Below are 22625 nucleotides of genomic sequence, written 5' to 3'. Positions count from 1 at the left end.
ATTGAGCAGCTGAAAGCTCTTAGCCGCAGGGTAGCGCAGCTTTAGAGCAGGGGTCCGAGTGGCCTGAGGATGGACTCTGAGGGGGGGGGGGGGCACTCAGGCTGTGTAGTGGGGTTAGGGTTAGGGGGCGGGGGTCTATAGATTTAGGGTTGCTCTCCAAAGAGGCACGCTTGGCTTCTCTTTCTGTGGCCCGAATCGGGGGGGTGGGGGGGGCACTCCGGTGGGGGCTTTTCCTGCAGAAAGTGACTGCAGGGGCTTATTTACAGTTCTGCGTCCCCTGTGAGGGTCTCAGGCACATTTTTCCACTCCTGCTGCTCTGGCTGAATAGTGTTAAACATTCATGAAAAGTCAAAGTCAATTTAAGAGCTGCTGTAAGTAAAGAACATTTGGAGTTTATACTATTTTAACTTTTTTCTCTCTTCAAAGCATATGCGTTCTCAAGCCTGACCAGCACAGACATCCTTCTAAGTGCTGTATCACAGAACCTGGCCTGTTCCTACATTGGACAGTATTTTTTAACATGCTCACTGCTTCTGTGTGAGAGGTTTCTTCGCTCTGTGGAGCTGTGTGGGTTCAGCTGAGCTAGATGCAAGTTATCTCAGGCACTGCAGTGCTACCAACCTGTTACTCAGCTAGTGCCGAAGAGACTGATCTCACACAGCTACTGAGATGGGGCTGCTTGACCCTGTCAGACATCCTTAGTGTGGGCAGCTGAGGCTTGCAGACATCTTCACTGTGGGCAGTGGGGAGTTAGATAGAGAAGGCGGAAGGGAGAGGGAAAGAAGAGAGAGAGAAAGAGAGAGTTGGTGGTATTAGAAGCTGCCCTGTGGGATAGTGGGTCTCTCCATTTCTCTCCCTCCATGTCTCCCCTTCTCCCTGTCTCTCTCCATTTCTCTGTGCCTGTGCTGCTGTGTCTCTCCCTCTCTCTCTTTCGCTCTGTGTACATGCGTGCACCTCATCACTGTAGAGAGTAAGCAGGGACAGCTTTGACAGAGCCGATGATGACCTGATGACCTGATTACTCTGGGCTGTGATTGGACGGCCTGTGTGCATCTTAGCGCTGGAGGGTGCTGCACAGATCACAGTCCAGTCAGGCCCAGTGAGAGCCCTCTCTTTCCATCCACACTCCCACCAGCAAACTAACTGCTCACAGCAGCAGTTAAATGGAGAACTTACCCTCCTCTGAGCTTTTTCCTCTGTCATCTCTGTAAAAAAATAAAAGAAAAGCAGCTTAACTTCGACACACCCTGGCAGATTCCTCTTGCTCTTTGACAGAAGCAGAAGAGTTTAGTTCTCCCTCTCTGGAGTCTGGGACAGGTGTAATAAAATAGAGCTGAAGCTCAGAAGAGCGCATTTCCCTTTGTTCCTTGTGTACCTCAGCTTATCGCTGAGCTTGAAACAGGTTCATTGTGCATTGATAGCACTTGCGTTAAATGCTGTCCATATTGAGCCTCTTCAGTGTACCCCACCCCCTGAGTCTATTACAAGATGGAGCCAAGTCCTCTGTCTTCAGCTTTCAGTTTAATATTGTGTCATTATAATTACAACTTATTAAAGACGATTTAAAACTCCACCGCTCCTAAGAATCCACAAGAGGGCGCCGTTTCCTTTTGACTGAGTAACGTCAAGGCGGCGTGAAAGATGATGACATAACACATTTTCTTAAATTTGTAAAGACTGTATTCAATATATGTCCTTAGTCTTTTAAAGAGCCGAGCCTCGTCTGGGTTACTTGCATGCTGAATATTATGTTTTAAGGATTGAGTGCGTGGATAGCTGGTAGTAACTCAACTCTTAACCGATAACATTTGGTTCCCACTGAAATGTGAGAAACAGATGTTAAGAGTTTAATTGACACTGTTAGAGTTGATTTAACACTGGACAGTTGTTTTTTTGTACAGCGCGATTTACAAACTTTACTTTAGAAACTTCGCAGTCTGCTTCACCGTGGTTGTTTCTGTTAATGTGTTTGAAAATGTGCATATCGCTTACTTTCAGATTGACGCTTCATAGGGTCTTGTTGGCTACTAGTTTGTCTCCTACCAGCTTGCTACATCGCCACAGAGAGGGAAAGAAAGACAGTCGTGGGTGATCATGATCTACATCTTACCGCCTGACTTTTTAGAAGCGAAAGTATGTGTTCGGGGGTATTGATGCTATAAAATCCGCGGCGAATGCACCCCCCATCTCACTCGCTGCCAGTGTTAGTTTGATGGAGGGACGGAGGAAAGAGAAAGACTCGTGAGGGGAGGGAGCGCGAGGATTCTATCTGACACCAATTTGGGACACATGTTGCGTTAAAGGACCACCTCCTCCCTTCGCTCTACACAAAGCGGACTTTAGTTGTTCTTTCACGTTTCTTTCTTTCTCGGAGTAGCCATCTGGCTCGCCACTTGTGTCGTTTTTTGTCTTTTGAGTTTTTGAAATTTGGTAACGGCAGTATGGATCTGAGTAAAATGGTAAGATGCTCACGTTTGTCTGGATGCTGATGTCTTTTCCCGCAACATATATGCGTTCTGTGTGTATTATATATGTGTGTGTGTGTGTGTTTGTTTGGGGGAGGGGGTGGGGTGTTCTGGCATGCAACTTTGCTAGTATAGGTAACGATGGTATTTAAATATTTCTACATGGTACCCGCATAGCTTCCTTATACTGGTGTTGTGTAGAATAAATGTTTGCGTGGCGGTACAGGACAGCAGGGTCCAAGCTGTGCGTTTCAAAATTATTTTTGCATGCAATCTTTGCAATTTTGCTTTAGCTGCCCGATCGGCACATTTAACACATGCAGACAATTTAGCTCACCAGCCAAGAATATAAAAATGGTTAACCGAAGTAATTTGGTCTGAAGGCGAAAGTTAGACAGCCACTTCATATCCTATATGCTACATGTTGCATTTGGTCTGTAGGCTCTCGATAGCTAGTAGCTAACATATTGGTGGTCCCCAACAAGACTATGCGATTGCAATATGGCTACAGCACGAGACTGCATTCCCCAAATTTTGACTCGTGGACCAAATAATGGTAGAGCGATGGACAGACGAGTCTATGCGTGACCAGGCATAATCATTATTTCAGACACAGGAAGTGTTGGTGACCAGCAGCGGAGAATTCGAGGAACAGAATCAGATCGACTTTCTCACGAAATGCAACGCGGGCATCAGCTGCTGCTTCTATGTACATGGTCGCGCGTAACCATTTGTAAGCAGTTGGAGATCTGTTTGCGCTCTCTTCACCAATCGTACCGTCCCAGTAAAACTTTAACTTGGTTCTAGCCCAGGAAAAGTTATTATTGCAATTACTCCAACAAATTCTGTCTGAAAAACAAGGAACAGAGGAAGTTTTGCGAGGCTGTGTAACGGCTGAGTTATTGTGTAAGTGACAAAGCTAAGTGTCTCCCCTGTGCTACTCACTGCCCACTGTGATTGAGTCTTCAGGTGAGTTTTTGGGCAGTGGGTGTCTGAGTCAGATGTGAGTATGTTACACAAATAAAAGGTCTTTAAAAACATCTAACAGCACAGAGGCTTCTTTTTAACACAGTGATCTTCAGACAGGGTCGAGTTCAGGGGGAAAAGCATCTCAGAGCTCATCTTGGAGAGAAACCTTTTTCTCCCCAATTTGTACAGTTCAATGGGGGGACTCTTCTGCTTCACAGAGAATCATGTCGATATAAAAATTAAATGGAGTTTTCATGCAGTGTGGGCTGGTACGGTTTGTACATCACAGGGCAGCTTTTATGGGTTGCATATGCGTGTGTGACGATGCTTGTGCATGTGTGTGTGATGGTGAACATGCGTGTGTGAGACATCATGCACTGCTGTTTGGAATGTCAATGCACATGAGTGAGTGTGACAGTGCATATGCGTGTGTGTGTGTGATGGTGCACGTGTGTGTGTGACAGTATGCACGGCTGTTTGGTATGATGATGCATGTGTGTGTGATGGTGCACATGCGTGTCTGTGACAGTATGCACTGCTGTTTGACATGACGATGCATGTGTGTGTGATGGTGCACATGCGTGTCTGTGACAGTATGCACTGCTGGCATGACGGTGCATGTGTGTGTGATGGTGCACATGCGTGTCTGTGACAGTATGCACTGCAGTTTGGCATGACGGTGCATGTGTGTGTGATGGTGCACATGCGTGTCTGTGACAGTATGCACTGCAGTTTGGCATGACGGTGCATGTGCAGTGCAGTGCAGGAAGTGGGCAGATGTTTTCAGCTCTATTTTTAGCATCACGGCCACAGAGGGAAAAAATAAAGCAGGAGTTATGTCATCACTGAGACAGGAAGTCGGACGCAGTGTTTCTCTGCTCTGAACCAATGTCTCAGGCCCGGTTCGAACACGCTCACCAGCAGTGATTCACACTTTCCGGATCGTTCTCCCGCAGTACTACCGCTGTGCCTCAGCAGGAAGAGGGGGGAGCTGGTCTTTCATATGGAGATATTCACTGATGGTCACGGGGATAATACCTACTTCTCTACTGCAGGGTATTCCGCATCATCTCCAGGGGATGCTTTGGTCCCAAATTGGTCCCCCCTCCCCTCTTACTCTTACTGCTGAGAGCTCTTAGCTAGAACCCCTCCGCCCCCCCAGCTGTGAAAACTACAGCTGTTGTGTACGCAGGCTTCCCCTCAGCTGAACAGTCCTGGATCAGTATGAGTTTGCTGGTTATTCTCTGGACTGTAGGTACATGACGAGTCTCGGTGGGCTGAATGGCCTGTTCTCATTATCTTGTATTCTATTGTTCTTATAACACGCAGACAGCTAGGCTAATGCTCCAGAAATAGTACCATGCACCCTCAGAAATAAAGGTACACAAGGGTACATATTCTGTACAAGTACATTACATTACATTACAGGCATTTGGCAGATGCTCTTATCCAGAGCGACGTACAACAAAGTGTGTAACCATAACCAGGAACAAGTGATTACAAAACTGTAACTCTAAAGGTACTAGTGACAAGTACCTTGTACCTTTCTAGGTACTGAATGGTACCTTTTTTTCTGAGAGTCTGTGGAAATGTATGTTTATGTTTATATATGTTAACGTGCAGGAGTTTATTTTTACTTTTAGTAAATTCCCAAAAGGAAGATATTTTTTAAAGAACTCGTGCTGACGGGTTCATGGGAAAATGCCGGAAGTTTCTCCGACCTGTCACTGGTGTGCTGGTTTATGGACGGTGCGGTCTGTGGAAATGGGGGCGATAATTCTGCTGTTCCACTCCTTAGTGCTGCGTCATTAAATGACTAAGGGGGATGGGGGAGGGGGGTGAACAGCTGGTGAGGATGGGAGTGGAGTAGAGGGGGGAGGGGTGGCAGTCCACACCAGGACGGGCCGTGCCTCCAGTGTCCTCCTGGCTCCCGAAATGAGATTTTCTCTGGTCATTCATACCGGATTGTGGCGTGTTCGCCAAAACGAGCCCACAGGCAGTCATAGTCTGAACTTGAACTGCATTGTGCTTCACTCTCGCTGACATGAATAATGTTCCATTGAATGAGAGTGAATAATGACCATATATCGACCAATCACGTTTCACTCTCATTAAAATAACTGCATTCCTTTGTTTTTTTCAGTTTATACATTTGTCAGTGCGCGGTGGGGATTTTGTTTCTTAATCTCTCATCATCAAACAAATTTTAGAGCATTATTTAAATACAGCCATGATGCATCCCAGACTTTAGTGTGAATATCTGAGCGGTAGAATGTTAATCCTATAAACCGTGCGATCTGAGATTTGATACCTGCAAACCTCGTTTTAAGACCTCAAGCCACAGCAGTGACGTGTCCTTTCCGGCAAAAACAAACATTTCCCACAGCCAGGCACTCTTACATTCGAAGGTCACGGAGCTGCAGGTTACCGTCGGTGCTGGTGCCAGAGACAAGCCCGCTCGCCCGCTAACGGCTGAACTCCGCGTGGGCTAGCGTGACCTGCCGCCGCTAAATCAGCTAGCGGTCACTGCGCTGTGACTGAGGCATTGTGGGAAAAGGCGCGACAGGTCAGTGGTGCTCTGCTCGCGAGTCGCCAGCTGCGTTCGCCGGAGCAGACTGAAGCAGACTGAAGCAGACTGAAGCAGACTGAAGCAGGCTGAAGCAGACTGAAGCAGACTGAAGCAGACGGGAGTCCTCACGGCGCTTTAGTAAAGTTAGCGGTAACGGTGTGTGCGCTTCTTAATCCAGACGCGGTACAGTTCAGCGTGTTCACTGTTCACAGTGGCTGCCAAACTCTCCAAGCAAGGCAACAGCTCGCTTAAAGATTAATACATTTACTGCGCCCTTCCTCCTTACTAAAATGAAGCTTAATATTTGACGAAAGAGGGAATTTAAATGTTTCTAAGGGCAGCACTAACGTCAGTGCAGTGTAACTGGTGCATGGAACTAGTCTGCCGTTTTAATTTGACTGGTGTGAATGTGGAACGAGTTTTATATAAAGTTATTTTTTTCCGTATGTAGGCTAAACTGTGGCCCTCCAGTTGGCCACAGACCGGTCCCAGACAGCACGGTTCTGACCGCCTGGCGTCCGGTCGACCCAACAGCAGTTCTGGGAACCGCCAGCCTGACCACCGGGCCTCTGCATCATCATCACGTTTCTTCCTCTTTCAAAAATAAATGTCAAATACAGAGCAGACATCAAGAGGACTCGAATGGTCATAAAGTTAAATTGCATTTGCAGAGGTGCTCTTTGGGATTAATGCGGATCCAAAGCCCTGGTATGAAGCATGGTTTTGAGGCGGTGATGTACGGGCCATGGAGTACAGGGTATGGGGCACAGGGTGCAGGGTATGGGGTATGGGGTGCAGGGTATGGGGTACGAGGTACGGGATATGGTTTGTAAGGCCATCATCATCATCATGGAGGGTTTTGCAGGGACTGTGTGTGTGGCTGCTGTACAGGCACAGCCCGTGACAGAGGGAGCAGTCATGTGACTCTGACGGCGTTAACCTGAGGTGGAGTGGAGTGGGAGTCACGGCGGGTTTTCAGACGCTTACCTCTCTGCTGCCCCCTACAGGCGGTGAGCATCAACAAGGCCATCAACACCCAAGAGCTCGCCGTCAAAGAGAAGCACGCCCGGAATATCCTTTCACCCAGTTCTGCTGTACGGAGACTTGGGGGGGGGGGGGGGGGGGCACTGCTGTACAGAGACTGGGGGGGGGGGGGGGGCGCTGATGCTGTGGGGTTCAGGAAAGCTGAGTCAGACCCAGGAAGTGTGTTTGTGGCGTTGAAATGTGGAATCGCGGTGGTCAGTTGGTTAGACTGTGGGTTGGTCAGGTGAGGAGGTTTTGGTGGTAGTGGTGGTGGTCAGACACACACACACTCACAGGCACACATTCATCACACAAACTCACACACACACACACACACACACACGCACACATACACTCACAGGCACACATTCATCACACACACACACGCACACTCACAGGCACACATTCATCACACACACTCACACTCACACACACATACACACGCACACATACACATTATTCTTTGGTGTCTCCCTTGACCCCGCCCCCTCACCTTGTATCCTGGGAACGCACCATGAGAAAGGTGGCCACGCCTTCTGGGCGGCGGCCAATCGGCTGCCACTCTCCAGTAACGCCGTGCTGTGCTGGAAGTTCTGCCACGTCTTCCACAAGCTGCTCCGGGACGGGCACCCCAACGTGAGTCTGACTGCACCCCCAAACCCCCAACCCTCAATACCCCTCTGCACCCCAACCCCTCTCCCCCTCTGCACCCCAACGTGAATCTGACTGCACCCCCAAACCCCCAACCCTCAATACCCCTCTGCACCCCAACGTGAGTCTGACAGCACCCCCAAACCCCCAAACCTCAATACCCCAACCCCTCTCCCCCTCTGCACCCAAATGTGAGTCTGACTGCACCCCCAAACCTCAATATCCCTCTGCACCCCAACCCTCCTCCCCTTCTGCACAGTAACGTGAGTCTGTCTGTACCCCCACCCTCAACGAGCCCCAGCTGATTCACAATCCCAATGATTGGAGCTTCGAGCTGTCACTCACTCGCTTTAACCAACCAGAAGAATCTGCTCTTCCTGGGGAAACCACAGTGATTGGCTATACGCTGGTGAGCACGTGAGGGCACCGCCCAGTCACTGCAGCTGTAGCTCACGGCTCTGGCGGCTGATCGTGTGTGTGTCTGCAGGTCATAACGGACTCCATGAGAAACAAAGCAGACCTGAGCGACCTGAGCAGGATGTGGGTAAGGACCAATCACAGCACTGGGAGGGAGGGCAGGGTCTCCCCTCGGTCCACTCCATTGTGAGTCATGTGTCAGTCAGAACCAATCACATCAAAGGGGTGGGGACTCCCCTCGGTCCACTCTATAGTGAATCGTATGTCAATCACCCCTGCAGCTGCCACAGTTCAGTCAGCAGTAACAGTCATAACTGCAGCAGATACTGTGATAGGCGATAGGCCGGTACAGATCATAGAAACAGCCCGTCTTCAGGTTACCAGCGCTGTGCTGAAATATTCTTTCATTATTTTCAGTCAGCCTCACTGTGAAGTCGGTCGTACAGAAATAAGCAATACCTACATTGTTAAAACTAACAGGGAAGCCTGACACAGTTTGCTGACCTGCATCAAATGAATGTCTGAAATACAGTTTGGATAAAAGGGCTCAATGGTGACTACTGAGGAGCAAGGCAGGGAGCTTTCTACTGTCTGTTAACCCTCCCAGCCACAGGGGGCGCTGTTTGGAACTGTGTTCTGTGAGTTCGTAATGTTCTTTCTCCTTCCGTAGGGTCACCTCAGCGAAGGTTATGGGGCACAGTGCAGCATCTACCTCAAGCTCCTCGTCACCAAAATGGAGTTCCACGTGAAAGTGAGAGCCTTCGTCTGTTGCTGAGAGACACCTTCGAACCTCCTCCCTGTTCCCATCCCTCCTTAGCTGCAGCCTGACGGGCCGTTCTCACGGGCCGAGGTCATCTGCTTCCAAAAGCGGCTAGCCAAGTGCCAGAGGCGCTTGCTGAAGGGCGGCGTGTCCGAGCGTTTCTATGGCCACGTTACTAGCAAAACCGCACTAGCAACTGATCACAAAACTGATCTGTTACTTTGAGCGACCAAGTGGCAAAAGTTGAAAAAAACCCAACTGCCAAGAGGCGACAGCGTGACCACGCGAGGCAGCGGGCAGTTTCGAAACCCTCGGTCTCAGCACATCCAGCACAGGAAACGCAGGCGAAGCCGTGTTCTAATCACCCGCCCCCCCCCTCTCTGCTCGCCTCAGAACCCCCGTTTCCCAGGCAACCTGCAGATGACAGACAGACAGCTCGACGAAACGGGAGAGAACGATGTCAACAACTTGTGAGTGGAGCTCTCGTTTTACCAAAAATCTACGCAGCGCCTCTGTACTCCAGTATTAATCTGTGGCATGTTATGCACTTGATTTTGCTATTGGTGTATTTTATGGTATACACACTGAAGGACTCCGTGAAGTGGTAAACAGTGCATAAGTCTTCCTTTATCTTCCAGTGTGTGTGTGTGTATATGTGTATGTGTGTATGTGTGTGTGTGTGTGTGTGTGTGTGAGAGAGACACACTAACGTTCACTCTGTCCTGTGTGTGCCTTTTCCCCTTCTCTCTGGTGGAAGTTTCCAGATGACCGTGGAGATGTTTGACTACCTGGAGTGTGAGCTCAACCTCTTCCTGGCGGGTAAGTGTTCCTTACATCTGGGGGGGGGGGGGGGGTCATGTGACCAGTCTGTGGGTGGGGTGGCAGTATCCCCCCCCGCACTCCAGCCCCCTCTCTCGCCCCTAATGAGGAACACAGAGTGGGGCGTCTGACCTCCAGAGCGCTACGCTCAGGAAACCACACCTCCATCTGGAGAGAGAGACAGACAGTGAGAGTGAGGGAGGGAGGGAGACAGAGAGGGGGGGGGGATAGGAAGAATAGTCATCCTCTGCCTTGTTCCATGCTAACTCTGCATACCTGTACTAAATCCATCACCAGTCTCCATTGTATAAAGTCAATAGGTGGACGCCCCTCAGCTCTTGAGCTGCATTAAAAATCTCTCTGTCTTCATATCTGAAGAAGCACGCGGCCAGATTAGCACAGATCATGCGTCTCCGAGATCTTGTGTAACATCTTGTGTGTGAGCATGTGGTGTGTATGTATCTGTGTCTCTGCAGTGTTCAGTACTCTGTATGTATCTGTGTCTCTGCAGTGTTCAGTACTCTGTGTCTCTGCAGTGTTCAGTACTCTGTGTCTCTGCAGTGTTCAGTACTCTGTATGTATCTGTGTCTCTGCAGTGTTCAGTACTCTGTGTCTCTGCAGTGTTCAGTACTCTGTATGTATCTGTGTCTCTGCAGTGTTCAGTACTCTGTGTCTCTGCAGTGTTCAGTATTCTGTGTGTCTGCAGTGTTCAGTACTCTGTATGTATCTGTGTCTCTGCAGTGTTCAGTACTCTGTGTGTCTGCAGTGTTCAGTACTCTGTGTCTCTGCAGTGTTCAGTACTCTGTGTGTCTACAGTGTTCAGTACTCTGTATGTATCTGTGTCTCTGCAGTGTTCAGTACTTTGTGTCTCTGCAGTGTTCAGCTCTCTGTCTCTGCAGTGTTCAGTACTCTGTGTCTCTGCAGTGTTCAGTACTCTGTGTCTCTGCAGTGTTCAGCTCTCTGGACATGTCGCGCTCTGTTTCGGTGACGGGGGCTGGACAGTGTCGGCTGGCCCCTCTGATCCAGGTGATCCTGGACTGCAGCCACCTGTACGACTACACCGTGAAACTGCTGTTCAAACTGCACTCCTGTGAGTACCCCCCTCATGCCAAACACCCCCACCAACCCCCGCACCCCACCCCAAACACCCCCGCCAACCACCTCTCCTACCCCAAACACCCCCACCAACCCCTCACCCCACCCCAAACACCCCCAGCAACCACCTATCCTACCCCAAACACCCCCACCAACCCCCCCACCCCACCCCAAACACCCCGACCAACCCCCCCAACGCCACCCCAAACGTCCCCACCAAGCCCCCCACCCCATCCCAAAACCCCCCCCCGACCGAGCCCCTGCACCCCAAACACCCCCACCAGCCCCCCCTCCCTGATGCGAAACACCCCCACCAACCCCCCCCCCCCAAAAGGTTTTGCACATGATAAAGGTCTTAGTAAATCAAACCCACTATATTCAGAGACCCTATGAAATAACTGTCTTTCTGTCTGCGTGTGTGTGTGTGTCTGTCTGTCCCTCAGGTCTTCCTGCAGACACCCTGGAGGGTCACAGGGACCGCTTCTTGGAGCAGTTTAAAAAGTGCGTGCTCATGGTGGGACCTGTAGAGGGTAGTGTTCTTCCCAGCCCTCTCTCCTAAAAGTGTCCAGACTGAGCAAATAGCACTGTCTAAAGCAGTGTGTGTAGTGTGCAGTGTAGCATGCAATATGCAGTGTGTAGTGCATAGTATGCAGTGTGTAGTGCATAGTACGCAGTGTGTAGTGTGGTGTGCAGTGTACAGTGTGATAAGTGCAGTGTGGTAACCTTGCTGTCCTCCTCTCTCTCATACAGGCTGAAGAGTCTGTTCTATCGCTCCAGCAACCTGCAGTACTTCAAGAGACTCATCCAGATCCCCCAACTTCCTGAGGTGAGCCCCCCCCCATACTACCCCTTCCCACAAGTTTCCCCTTATAGCCCCTCCCTCTCCCTCACAGCCCCTCCGCCTCACCCCTGTAGCCCCTCCCCTTCCTCTTGCAGCTAACGCTAGCCGCTGAAGTTAGCTTTGCTTTGATGTGGGGAAAACCTCTGTGAAGGTCAGGTCACGCCTTTGGTGTAGCCTGCGCACCCTGTCCGTTTCAGATCGGAAGTTTAAAAATGCAAACGGTGACATTACTCAGTGTCAGCCTCACTTATGCTCAATCTAGCAGTTATGTTTACGTAGCCATCAGCAGAGAGCAGGCTTCTGTATGCCAGGTGAAGGTAAATGATATTAAGCAGGTGTGTCATATACCTAGGAAAAGGTTAACTACACAGGATTTGTGTTTAAAAGGGAGCTGAAAGTGTCCCAAATCTCAAGGTTGTGTTTAATCAGTTCCTGATACCCCCCCCCCCCCAGAACCCCCCAAATTTCCTGCGGGCATCAGCGCTCTCCGAGCACATCAGCCCCGTGGTGGTGATACCCCTGGAGGAGTCCTCACCTGAGACTGAGCACCTGGAGGAGCCCTCACCTGAGACTGAGCACCTGGTGGAGACCGGGGACCTGGTGGACATGGACATACCCCCTGCACAACAGGTACCCCAAAACCCACCACCTCATACCCCAACAACCCACCACCCCATACCCCAACAACCCACCACCTCATTACCCCAACAACCCACCACCCCATACTCCAAAACCCACCATGCATCTCATACCCCAAAATCCACCACCCCATACTCCAAAACCCACCATGCATCTCATACCCCAAAACCCACCATGCCCCCCATACACGGACATACCCCCTGCACAACAGGTACCCCAAAACCCACCACCTCATACCCCAGAACCCACCATGCACCCCATACACGGACATACCCCCGCACAACATGTACTCCAAAACCCACCACCTCATACCCCAACAATCCACCATGCACCCCATACACGGACATACCCCCCCACAACAGGTACCCCAAAACCCACCATGCACCCCATACCACAAAACCCACCACCTCATACCCCAAAACCCACCATGCATCTCATACCCCAAAACCCACCATGCACCCCATACCACAAAACCCACCACCTCATACCCCAAAACCCACCATGCACCCCATACTCCAAAATCCACCATGCACCCCATACTCCAAAACCCACCATGCACCCCATACTCCAAAACCCACCATGCACCCCATACTCCAAAACCCACCATGCACTCCATACCCCAAAACCTTACACGGACATACTACCCGCACAACAGGTACCACAAAAATATTCGTCTCCCTGCCTGTTTTCTCTGGACTAAGAGGCCTGACGTGTTTGTTTGTGTCTCAGGGCTCAACGGAGAACCGATTTGACGATGTCTTTGGGACGTCCTCCTCCAGGGACCCCTTCAACTTCAACGGTCAGAACGGAACGCGCAAGGAGGACAAGTAAGCCTCTGCGCTTCTGGTGTCTTTATCATCAGCGACTAATTTAGGCCTTGGATACAAGGCGTATGTACTTACCTTCAGTCTATTAGTGGTGTAACTTGTTTGCTCTTCCTCACTGCTGATTGGCTGTCGTCCTGCTTCCCTCAGAGACCGTCTGATCGAGCAGCTCACCCAGGAGCTGCAGGTGCTTAAGGAGGAGCTGGAGACCTTCAGGGTGGAGGTGAGGGTAGGGCTGAGGGTGGAGGTGGGGGTGGAGAGGGGGAGTGGAGGATGGGGGCGGGTTCTTTGGTGAGAGTGGAGTTGAGGGTGGAGGTGGGGGTGGAGCTGACAGTGGGGCTGAGGGTAACGTGAGGGCGGGGGTGAGGTTGGGGGTAGGGCTTCGAGAGGGATCCGGGACAGTTTGAGTTTTCCAAGCAGCCGGAGTTTCTTGCTGAGCAGCACTGAGGCATTGGGCTGCAGGTGGGATTTGGCACAGGTGTGCGAGGGCGTGTCTCTCTCCCCTCCAGAGTGGCCGGCTGCGCCAGGCGCTGCAGGGGCGGGTCAGCGAGCTGGAGGCGGAGCTAGCGGAGCAGAGGCACCTGAAGCAGCAGGCGCTGGGCGAGAGCGAGTTCCTGCGGGCGGAGCTGGAGGACCTGCGCCGCGTGAAGGAGGACACGGAGAAGGAGCAGCGCAGCGTCAGCCAGATCGAGAGTGAGGCCCCGCCCCCATGTGCATTAGCTCCGCCCACCATATCATAACCCCGCCCCCTTATGCTATAGCCCTGAGCCCACATGCATTAAGTCTGCCCCCACGTCATAACCCTGCCCGCACATCACACTCGTGTTACAGGGAAAACCCAGGCTAACAGGCAGCGCTAAGTGCTAATGGCTGTGTTTGTGTTGCAGGGAAAGCCCAGGCTAATGAGCAGCGCTAAGTGCTAACGGCTGTGTTTGTGTTACAGGGAAAGCCCAGGCTAACAGGCAGCGCTAAGTGCTAACAACTGTGTTTGTGTTGCAGGGAAAGCCCAGGCTAATGAGCAGCGCTAAGTGCTAATGGCTGTGTTTGTGTTGCAGGGAAAGCCCAGGCTAACAGGCTGCGCTAAGTGCTAACGGCTGTGTTTGTGTTGCAGGGAAAGCCCAGGCTAACAGGCAGCGCTAAGTGCTAACGGCTGTGTTTGTGTTGCAGGGAAAGCCCAGGCTAACAGGCAGCGCTAAGTGCTAACGGCTGTGTTTGTGTTGCAGGGAAAGCCCAGGCTAACAGGCAGCGCTAAGTGCTAATGGCTGTGTTTGTGTTGCAGGGAAAGCCCAGGCTAACAGGCAGCGCTAAGTGCTAACGGCTGTGTTTGTGTTGCAGGGAAAGCCCAGGCTAATGAGCAGCGCTACACGAAGTTGAAGGAGAAGTACAGCGAGCTGGTGCAGAGTCACGCAGACCTGCTGAGGAAGGTAGGCCTCCTGCTCGAACCTGCGACCACACCAGGCCCCCTGCACACAGCCACCCCCTAACCCTGTGTGTGTGTGCGCGTATGTGTGTGTGTGTGTGTGTGTGCGCGCGCGCGGCTCCAGAACGCGGAGGTGACTCGGCAGGTGACGTTGGTGCAGGTGGCGCAGGATGAGGTGGAGGGGGCACGGAGGGAGATGCAGGAGAAGGTGAAGGCCGCGCTGCTGGAAGCCCAGCGACAGGTGAGCATGCTTTAGCCCCGCCTCCATCCAATCACTGTCCGGTTCAACCCGCCAATCAAACCATGAGCATATCATACTGCCCTAATGTCACTGAAAACTCACCACACGTCCTCTGGCACAGCATGTGATATTAAATGCTTTGTGTGTCTCCTACAGCGTGTGTGTTCGCGCGTTTGAGAGTGTGTGTGTGTGAGTGTGTGTATGTGAGTATGTGTGTGTGTGCATGTGTGAGTGTGAGCTTGTATGTGTGTGTGTATGTATGAGCATGTGATTGTATGTGTGTGTGTATGTGTGAGTGTGTGTTTGTCTGTGTGTGTGTGGTGCTGATGGCCTCTGCTCTGTCTCCAGGAGAGGGAGCAGCTGCAGCAGACTCAGGCCCTGCACACAGACCTCCTGAGCAGCAGGGTGGCGCTAGACACACTGAGGGACAACATGGCCGCCTCACAGCAGGTAGTGCAGACCCAGGATAAGCTGCCACACCTCAGTGCCATCTGGGTTTTACAAGAATCTTTCAGCCTTTAAACCCTTTTATAAGCCTCGGTAGTTAGTTTGTGCTTTAAAACTGTTTATTTCAGCGAGGTCTGATGGGGTTTTCCTCATTAGCCTTCATGTTCAGAGCGAATGAAGTCATAAAGAATGGCGGCAATTAGAACAAACTGTCTGCAGGAGATGACTCATTGACAGAGCGATTATCCAACGGTCCTCCTGTCCTTCATCCATCTCCTTCTTTTGACATCTGCTGTCACTCCCTCCCTCCCTGTAATTCTGTTATTTTCTCTCCTTCATTCTACTGCTCCATCCCTGTAATTCTCTTCTTTTCTCTCTCTCCATCTACCTCACTCTCCTATAATCATGTAATCTTTCTCTCTCTCTCAGTCGAGGGAGGAGTTGAGCTCCAGGCTCTCAGCCCTGGAGATGGAGAGGGCGGGGCTAGCGGGGGCAGTGGCTCAGAAGGAGGCGGAGCTTGTGGGGCTGGGGGAGGAGCTGGAGGGAGCTCGCAGCAGATTGGCCCGTGAGCGTGAGACTGCAGCGAAGGCCGCGGAGACCCTACAGAACCAGCTGAGCGCCAAGGTGAGCTCTGAGCCCAGAGCACAGCTGAGCCTGTGTGTGCTGGGCCAGCCATCACACAGAGCAGGGACGCCACAGATTCTACACACAAACCAGATACTCAGCTCTAGGAGTTCTGTCTCTGTACTGCTGGAGTCAAAACATTCCAGTTTCAGTCATCTCCGGAAAATTCTTCCTGGGATGTGTGACTAAGGCGGTACTGGTAGTAGGTGTTCCATACGGAAACGCAGGACCGGAAGCCGCCTGCAGGGCGGAAGCAGAGAGCACGGGAGGATCTTGGGAGTTGCATATCTGGTGTGTCTGCAGAATCTGTGCAGTGACACTGTTTGGTTTTCAGGAGAGCCGGGAACTGGCCCTGGAGAAGCAGCTGGTGGCAGCGCCATGGACGGCTCTCCAGGGGGCGCTACAGGAGGCGGAGGGCATTGTGCAGGACTCTCTGTCCCGGCTGGACGACCCAGCGCACCTCGGCTGCACCGGCTCAGCAGGTCTGCACTGATCTGGGATCAGTCCTGTAGGGTTTATCCCTGCAGCTCGTCATGGACACGGCCGGGATATAAACAGGGACAGCTGATCCTAGATCAGCCTCTCAGGATTTCAGATGCCCTATTATATGGGCCCAGGGGATTGTATCAGGAAGCGGAGTTAGTTTGTGAGTGCAGGTGTGTCAGTGACAGTGCAGGTGTGTCTGTGACAGTGCAGGTGTGTCAGTGACAGTGCAGGTGTGTCAGTTAATGTGCAGGTGTGTCAGTGACTGTGCAGGTGTGTCAATGAATGTGCAGGTGTGTCAGTGACTGTGCAGGTGTGTCAGTACAGGTGTGTGAGCGCAGGTGTGTCAGTGCACTTTACTCTCTGCAGATTACCTGGTATCCCGGACCCAGGCTGCCCTCGACTGTGTGGATGAGCTACAGGCTGCCAGGGCCCAGTACCTGTCTGACCAAACAGGTAATTTAGCTTTTTCAGCACTGAGCAGAGGCTCTTCTCCAGAGGGACTGACAGGGTACTCTACTGAAGCAGGACAGGTTAAGAGCCCTGCTCACGGGTACAGCAGCAGTACCCACAGCCTTAGAGTCCCAAGCCCTGTTCCCTAAACACTACACTACACTGCCAGCCTCAGAGAGACCGATCAGAATGAAAGAGTAATGAATATAACAGTAATTATAACAGATATTATTATTATTATTATTATAATAACTGATATTGCAGTAGTGTAATGACTCTGGTGTCGGTGGCGCAGGTGTGTCACAGATGCTTCAGTGGGTCGCCAGGTTTGCCCACCTGGTTGGCGACACCATGGTGCAGGGCAGCGCCAGCTCACACCTGGCACCTGCGGACCAGGCGGACGGTGAGTACTGTCACCTGGGCAACCGTTTATCACCTGCCTGATGGGTCACCATGTGTGTGTGAGAGAGAGTGAGAGTTTGTTCAGGACAAACCACATCCACAATCAAAACACCCTGATTCCAAAAACCTGGCTAGTCTACCTGAACACAACCAAGAACCACCACCCAGTCTACCTGAACACAACCAAGAACCACCACCCAAACCATACAGTCTACTGAACACAACCAAGAACCACAATATACTCCTGTCTTTCAGTTACTCTGATACGAGTACACAGTGGCTATTTATTTTCATATTGTTTTATGACTTTTCAGCACTGAGTCAGACTTCCTCTCCTACGCTGTTTGCAGAAGGAAATACCTTTCCACCACGTTGCAAAGTTTAGTCATCGACATTTTACAATTTTCACAAACGCAAGCAGGGAAATTATGAGTAAATCTGATCTGGTTTTCATTAAAATATCTCCGCTGAGCCGAACCCAGAATGTCTCTGGTTCTGCCCACAGCCGGTTCCTCAAACACATTTATTCCTGTTTTACACCCACGGCCCTGTGCAGCATGGGGGGGGGGGGGGTGATCGGCACTGACTCTGGCTCTTCTGTCTGTGTGGGGGCACGCTATTCAGCAGTGCCATTGGGACCTGCAATTTGACACAGCTGTGTGTGTAACTGTGTGTGTGTATGAGAGTATATGTGTGTATAACTGTGTGTGTGTGTGTCTAACTGTGTGTAACTCTGTGTGCGTAACTGTTCTGTGTGTGTGTGTGTGTTTCTGTGTATAACTGTGTGTGTGTGTGTCTGTAACTGTGTGTAACTCTGTGTGTGTAACAGTTCTGTATCTGTGTGTGTTTCTGTGTATATATATATAACTCTGTATCTGTTTGTGTGTTCGTGTGTGTGTGTCGGCAGCGCTGGCGGACGGTGTGCGGGTGTGTGTAACTGTGTGTATGCGTATAACTAACTGTGTGTGTGTGTGTGTATAACTGTGTGTGTGTGTAACTCTGTGTGTGTGTGTGTGTGTGTGTATAACTCTGTATCTGTGTGTGTGTGTGTGTGTTGGCAGCGCTGGCGGACGGTGTGCGGGTGTGTGGTACCGAGTCGCTGGTGCTGCTCAGGCAGCTGAAGGAGCAGGAGACTCTGGGCGTGGCCGACGGTCAGAATCTGACCGCGGCGCTGAACCGCGTCAGGACCACAGCGGAGGTGAGCGCTCGGGCGGACGGACAGACAGAAAGACAGACAGACAGACAAACAGACACACAGCTTCCTGATGTTTCTGCAGTTAAAACATCACACGAGCACCTCTCAGCTACAGTGTGTGTACAGATTTATACTGTGTTAAAGTCGTACTTTCATATCCGCTATCTCACTCTTCCCCCCCTCTCTCTCCCTTCTTCACTCTTTTTCTCTCTCCCACCCTCCTTCTCTCCATAACTTTTTCTCTCTCCCTCTCTTCCCCCCTCCTTCTCCCTCTCTATCCCCCCCCCCCCCTCTGTAGAAGCTGAGGCCGCGGGGGCTGGAGCTTCAGGGGGAGCTGGAGCTGGGTGATCTAGTGGAGCAGGAGATGGCCGCCACCTCCGCCGCCGTGGAAACTGCAGCTGCTCGGATAGAGGTACAGCTGTGTGTGTGAGTGTGTGTGTGTGTGTGTGTGTGAGTGAGTGTGAGTGAGCATGAGTGTGTGTGTGTGTGAGTGTGAGCATGAGTGTGAGTGTATGTGTGTGTGTGTGTGAGCATGAGTGTGTGTGCGTGTGTGTGTGTGTGTGTGTGTGTGGGTATATACATATGAGCCGGAGTGGTGTGCTGAGATTGTTGCATTAATTTTGAAGGACATACTTTGTTATGAATGAATGAATGAATTGTGATCGGGACCCTTTCCAGAAATGTGTCACTGCAAAGTGCTCTCTCTCTCTTTAAACAGGAGATGCTGAGCAAGTCTCGAGCTGTCGACACAGGGGTGAAGATGGAGGTCAACGAAAGGTCAGCCAACCTTCGGTTCAGGCACAGAGTGTCATCAAATTACCATGGAAACGTTTCACTTTCATGGCAGTGACAGAGCTAGTACATTGCAGAGAGCGTGGTGTGTTAAATTTAATCATTTAAACTGAATTGACTTATGGGTAGAAAGCTGTTTAACACACTCCTTTTAGAATCCTGTTACATAAGTTCATACATAACAGCTGTACCACTGCTGTGGTGGGGCTAGCGCTTGTGGAGCATCATGGGAAATGATCACATTTGCTCTTTAGACAGTGAGGACCCTTTCACTCTGGAGACACGCTGACCAGTCTCACCATGTGTGGTTTAATGTGCAGGTACTGTAGTTTAATAGGAACTGAATCAAACCAGAGTGGGATGTTCTGGAAAAAGTGTTTTTCTGTGGCTCCCTCCTCTCTCCCCCCTCCCCCTTCTCTCTCTACTCCCTCCTCTTCCCCCCCTCCCCGCTCCCTCCTCCTCTCTGTCACTCCCTCCCTCCCTCCTCTCTCCCCCCCCCTCTCTCTCTGCTCCCTCCTCCTCTCTCTGTCACTTCCTCCCTCTCTCTCCCCCTCTCTCTCCCCTCCCCCCCCCCTCCCTCCCTCCCTCCCTCCTCTCTCTCCCCCCCTCCCCTCTCTCCCTCCTCTCTCTCCCCTCTCCCCCCTCCCTCTCACTCCCTCACTCTCTCTTCCCCTCCCCCCCCCCTCTCTGTAGGATCCTGGCGTCCTGTACTGAGCTAATGCAGGCCATCACAGAGCTGGTTCTGTCCTCCAAACACCTGCAGAGGGACATAGTGGAGGGTGGGAGGGTGAGTCTCATCCACATGTACCCCACAACCCTGCCCCCCCCCCCCCCCCCACAGTATCACCCTAATACTAAACATCACAAACGCAACACTGCTCTCCCACCCTACAATATCACAGTCCCAACACTACTCTCCCACCCTACAATATCACTCAAATATTAAATATCACATGCCAAACCAGCCTCATTCCTGTTATCCCCGCTTTATATTAAAATATCCTTTCTGTTCTCCTGGCAGCTGCTGGTTTGTGTTTTAGTGTAGTCTGCTCTTGTGGAGTTTTAGCAGTCGAGTTTTGTGCCCTGAATGTTTTATTTCCCTCCGCCTGTAGGGGGCAGCGTCAGTTAAGGAGTTCTACGCCAAGAATTCCCGCTGGACGGAGGGCCTGATCTCGGCCTCTAAAGCAGTGGGCTGTGGCGCCACGGTGATGGTGTAAGTCCCGCCTCTTCCTGGAGTGGGCGTGCCTTAAGTAGCATCCTCCCCCATTTCCTGCTTTCACTGTTTCATGGGTGTGAAGCGAGCACTGATTGGCTATATGTGTGGTGACGATGTCATTTCCTGCCGCAGCGATGCGGCTGACCTGGTGGTTCGGGGTCAGGGGAAGTTTGAGGAGCTGATGGTGTGTTCTCATGAGATCGCTGCCAGCACAGCACAGCTGGTGGCTGCTTCCAAGGTGAGCTTTGCCCCGCCCCACCCCACTCACCCTGCCCCGCCCTGCCCCACTCACCCTGCCCCGCCCTGCTCTTCCTGCCCCCCCCCCCCCCCCCCCAGGTGAAGGCGGAGAAGGACAGCCCCAACCTGACCCGCCTGCAGCAGGCCTCCCGCTGGGTTACCCAGGCAACCGCCGGGGTTGTGGCCTCCACCAAATCTGGGAAGTCTCAGATTGAGGAGACAGGTGAGAGCCGGGGGGGGAGGTGGGGGGGTCACGGTAAAAAGCACCTCTCCGCACGGGGGTGGACATCACACAACAATTACAGTGCTGAAACACTCCCAACAGTTACTGTAGCAGAAACTGTGGCTGAGTCCCTCTGTCCTGTTACAGACACCATGGACTTCTCCAGCATGACTCTCACTCAGATTAAAAGGCAGGAGATGGACTCACAGGTAAGAACAGACAACAGTGATACCAGCTCCTGTTTAATTACTGTTTGTGTGTGTGTGTGTATAAGTGTAAGCTTGTAATATTATCTTTGTGGGGACAAAATGTCCCCAAAAGGATAGAAAGTTGAGGAAAAGTATGCTTTGTGGGGGACCTTTTGCTGGTCCCCACAAGGTCAAAAGGCTGTTTTAGGGTTAGGACTTAGGGTTAGGGTTACAATTAGGTTAAGGTTAGGGTTAAGGTTAGGTTGGGGTTAGGGTTAGAATGTAGTCAATGGGAAGTCCCCACAAGGATAGCAGTACGGGACTGTGTGTATTTGCGTGTATATCTCAGGTGCAGGCGCTGCAGATGGGGGCTCTGTCTGTGTGTGTGTGTGAGTGTGTGTGTGTATGTGTATATATGTATGTAAGTGTGTGTATCTCAGGTGCAGGTGCTGCAGATGGGGGCTTTGTGTGTGTGTGTGTGTGTGTGTAAGTTTGTGTATCTGTGTGTGTACCTCAGGTGCAGGTGCTGCAGGTGGAGGCTCTGTTGCAGAGGGAGAGAGAGAGACTCAGGGAGCTGAGAAAGAAGCACTATGAGCTGGCCGGCGTGGCAGAGGGCTGGGAGGAGGAGGAGGAGGAGGAGGAGGGTGAGTCGTCCACCGCCACTCTGCTCCAGGCACGCTCACTCACAAGTCACAAACACCACAGAGGAAGAGTCAACCGGGCCTCACTCACGAGTCACAAACACCACAGAGGAAGAGTCCACCGGGCCTCACTCACGAGTCACAAACACCACAGAGGAAGGGTCCACCGGGCCTCATCCTCCAGGCACACTCACTGCAGACTCATTCCAGGACCCACCTCGTACACTCCTGCAACCTACTTTGGGTCTCGACCCATAGTTTAAGAAACACTGTTGTGTTGTATTGTCCACACACTTACTACTGATCACTCGAAGGGTAACTATAAACACCAGGAGAGTGTCAGAAATACAGAACTGAAGTTTAAAGGTGCTACAGCTCTGCCTGTGTCATTATAGATCTACACTAGTGAGGTGGTAGAAACTATGGCTACCAAATGTCTTGACAGGCCTGCAGTGCTAACGCTGACCTCAGGCCAGGGAGAGGCGGTGCTGGGGCCGGGACTCTGATTGCTTGATTGCTGGGGGCTGATCCCAGGTCAGTGGCTCACATGTGGGCTGTTGGGGGCAAACTGTGACTGACCCCCCCCCTGCTGCTCTCTCTGCAGGTACAGGCTGAGGATCGCTCCCCCCCCCTCCTGCCAGCGCGTTGGCATGGATACAGTGCCCCTCCCCCAACCTGTACCACCGCTGCAGTTTCTACACCCTCTGCCCTTTGATGTCTGTCCTTAAGTTTTTTTTTTTGCTCAAAGCCAAATAAAAAGGTGCTCCGTTTTTAAGACAATGTTCCTCCTCCACCGGTGAGGCTGTGAAGACTTCTTCCACATTTTAAAGCAATGAACAGCAGCCCACAAAGTAACTCTGTGACTAAAGGTGGACTCTAGCACAACCATGTGGCCAAATGGAGAACTGCAATCTTGTGGACGATACATCTGATACTACTATCCATCTGAGATTATAATTTATGACATGGACTTCCAGCTGCAAGGCTCCTC

The 22625-nt window shown here is 51.6% G+C and overlaps 1 protein-coding gene across 1 annotated transcript; it reads left to right on the top strand.

Annotated features, from left to right (window-relative positions):
* Positions 1–1703: 1703 nt before the first annotated feature.
* Positions 1704–22249, top strand: LOC118209188 (huntingtin-interacting protein 1-like). The gene is made up of 31 exons (XM_035384347.1): positions 1704–2459; positions 7011–7074; positions 7520–7662; positions 8165–8221; positions 8765–8845; positions 9248–9324; positions 9612–9673; positions 10623–10763; positions 11212–11269; positions 11519–11594; positions 12063–12239; positions 12978–13075; positions 13223–13295; positions 13582–13765; positions 14408–14496; positions 14617–14733; positions 15082–15183; positions 15610–15804; positions 16139–16286; positions 16657–16743; positions 17036–17143; positions 18204–18340; positions 18636–18749; positions 19056–19114; positions 19823–19916; positions 20242–20342; positions 20478–20583; positions 20682–20805; positions 20953–21014; positions 21511–21637; positions 22239–22249. Exons 1-31 carry the CDS (start codon positions 2442–2444, stop codon positions 22247–22249), a joined length of 3090 nt encoding a protein of 1029 aa, XP_035240238.1. The 5' UTR covers positions 1704–2441.
* The last annotated feature ends 376 nt before the right edge of the window (positions 22250–22625 follow it).

Source organism: Anguilla anguilla, chromosome 12 (genome assembly GCF_013347855.1).
Source record: "Anguilla anguilla isolate fAngAng1 chromosome 12, fAngAng1.pri, whole genome shotgun sequence".
In the NCBI taxonomy this organism is placed as follows: domain Eukaryota; kingdom Metazoa; phylum Chordata; class Actinopteri; order Anguilliformes; family Anguillidae; genus Anguilla; species Anguilla anguilla.
Note: the sequence above shows the minus strand (reverse complement) of the source record. Positions and strands in the feature narration are given on the sequence as shown.

Coding starts and splice junctions, on each gene's coding strand:
- LOC118209188 (XM_035384347.1), top strand. Junction 7,075..7,519: donor CAAAGAGAAGCACGCCCGGA/ATATCCTTTCAC, acceptor CCGCCCCCTCAC/CTTGTATCCTGGGAACGCAC. Junction 13,076..13,222: donor GGAACGCGCAAGGAGGACAA/GTAAGCCTCTGC, acceptor TGCTTCCCTCAG/AGACCGTCTGATCGAGCAGC.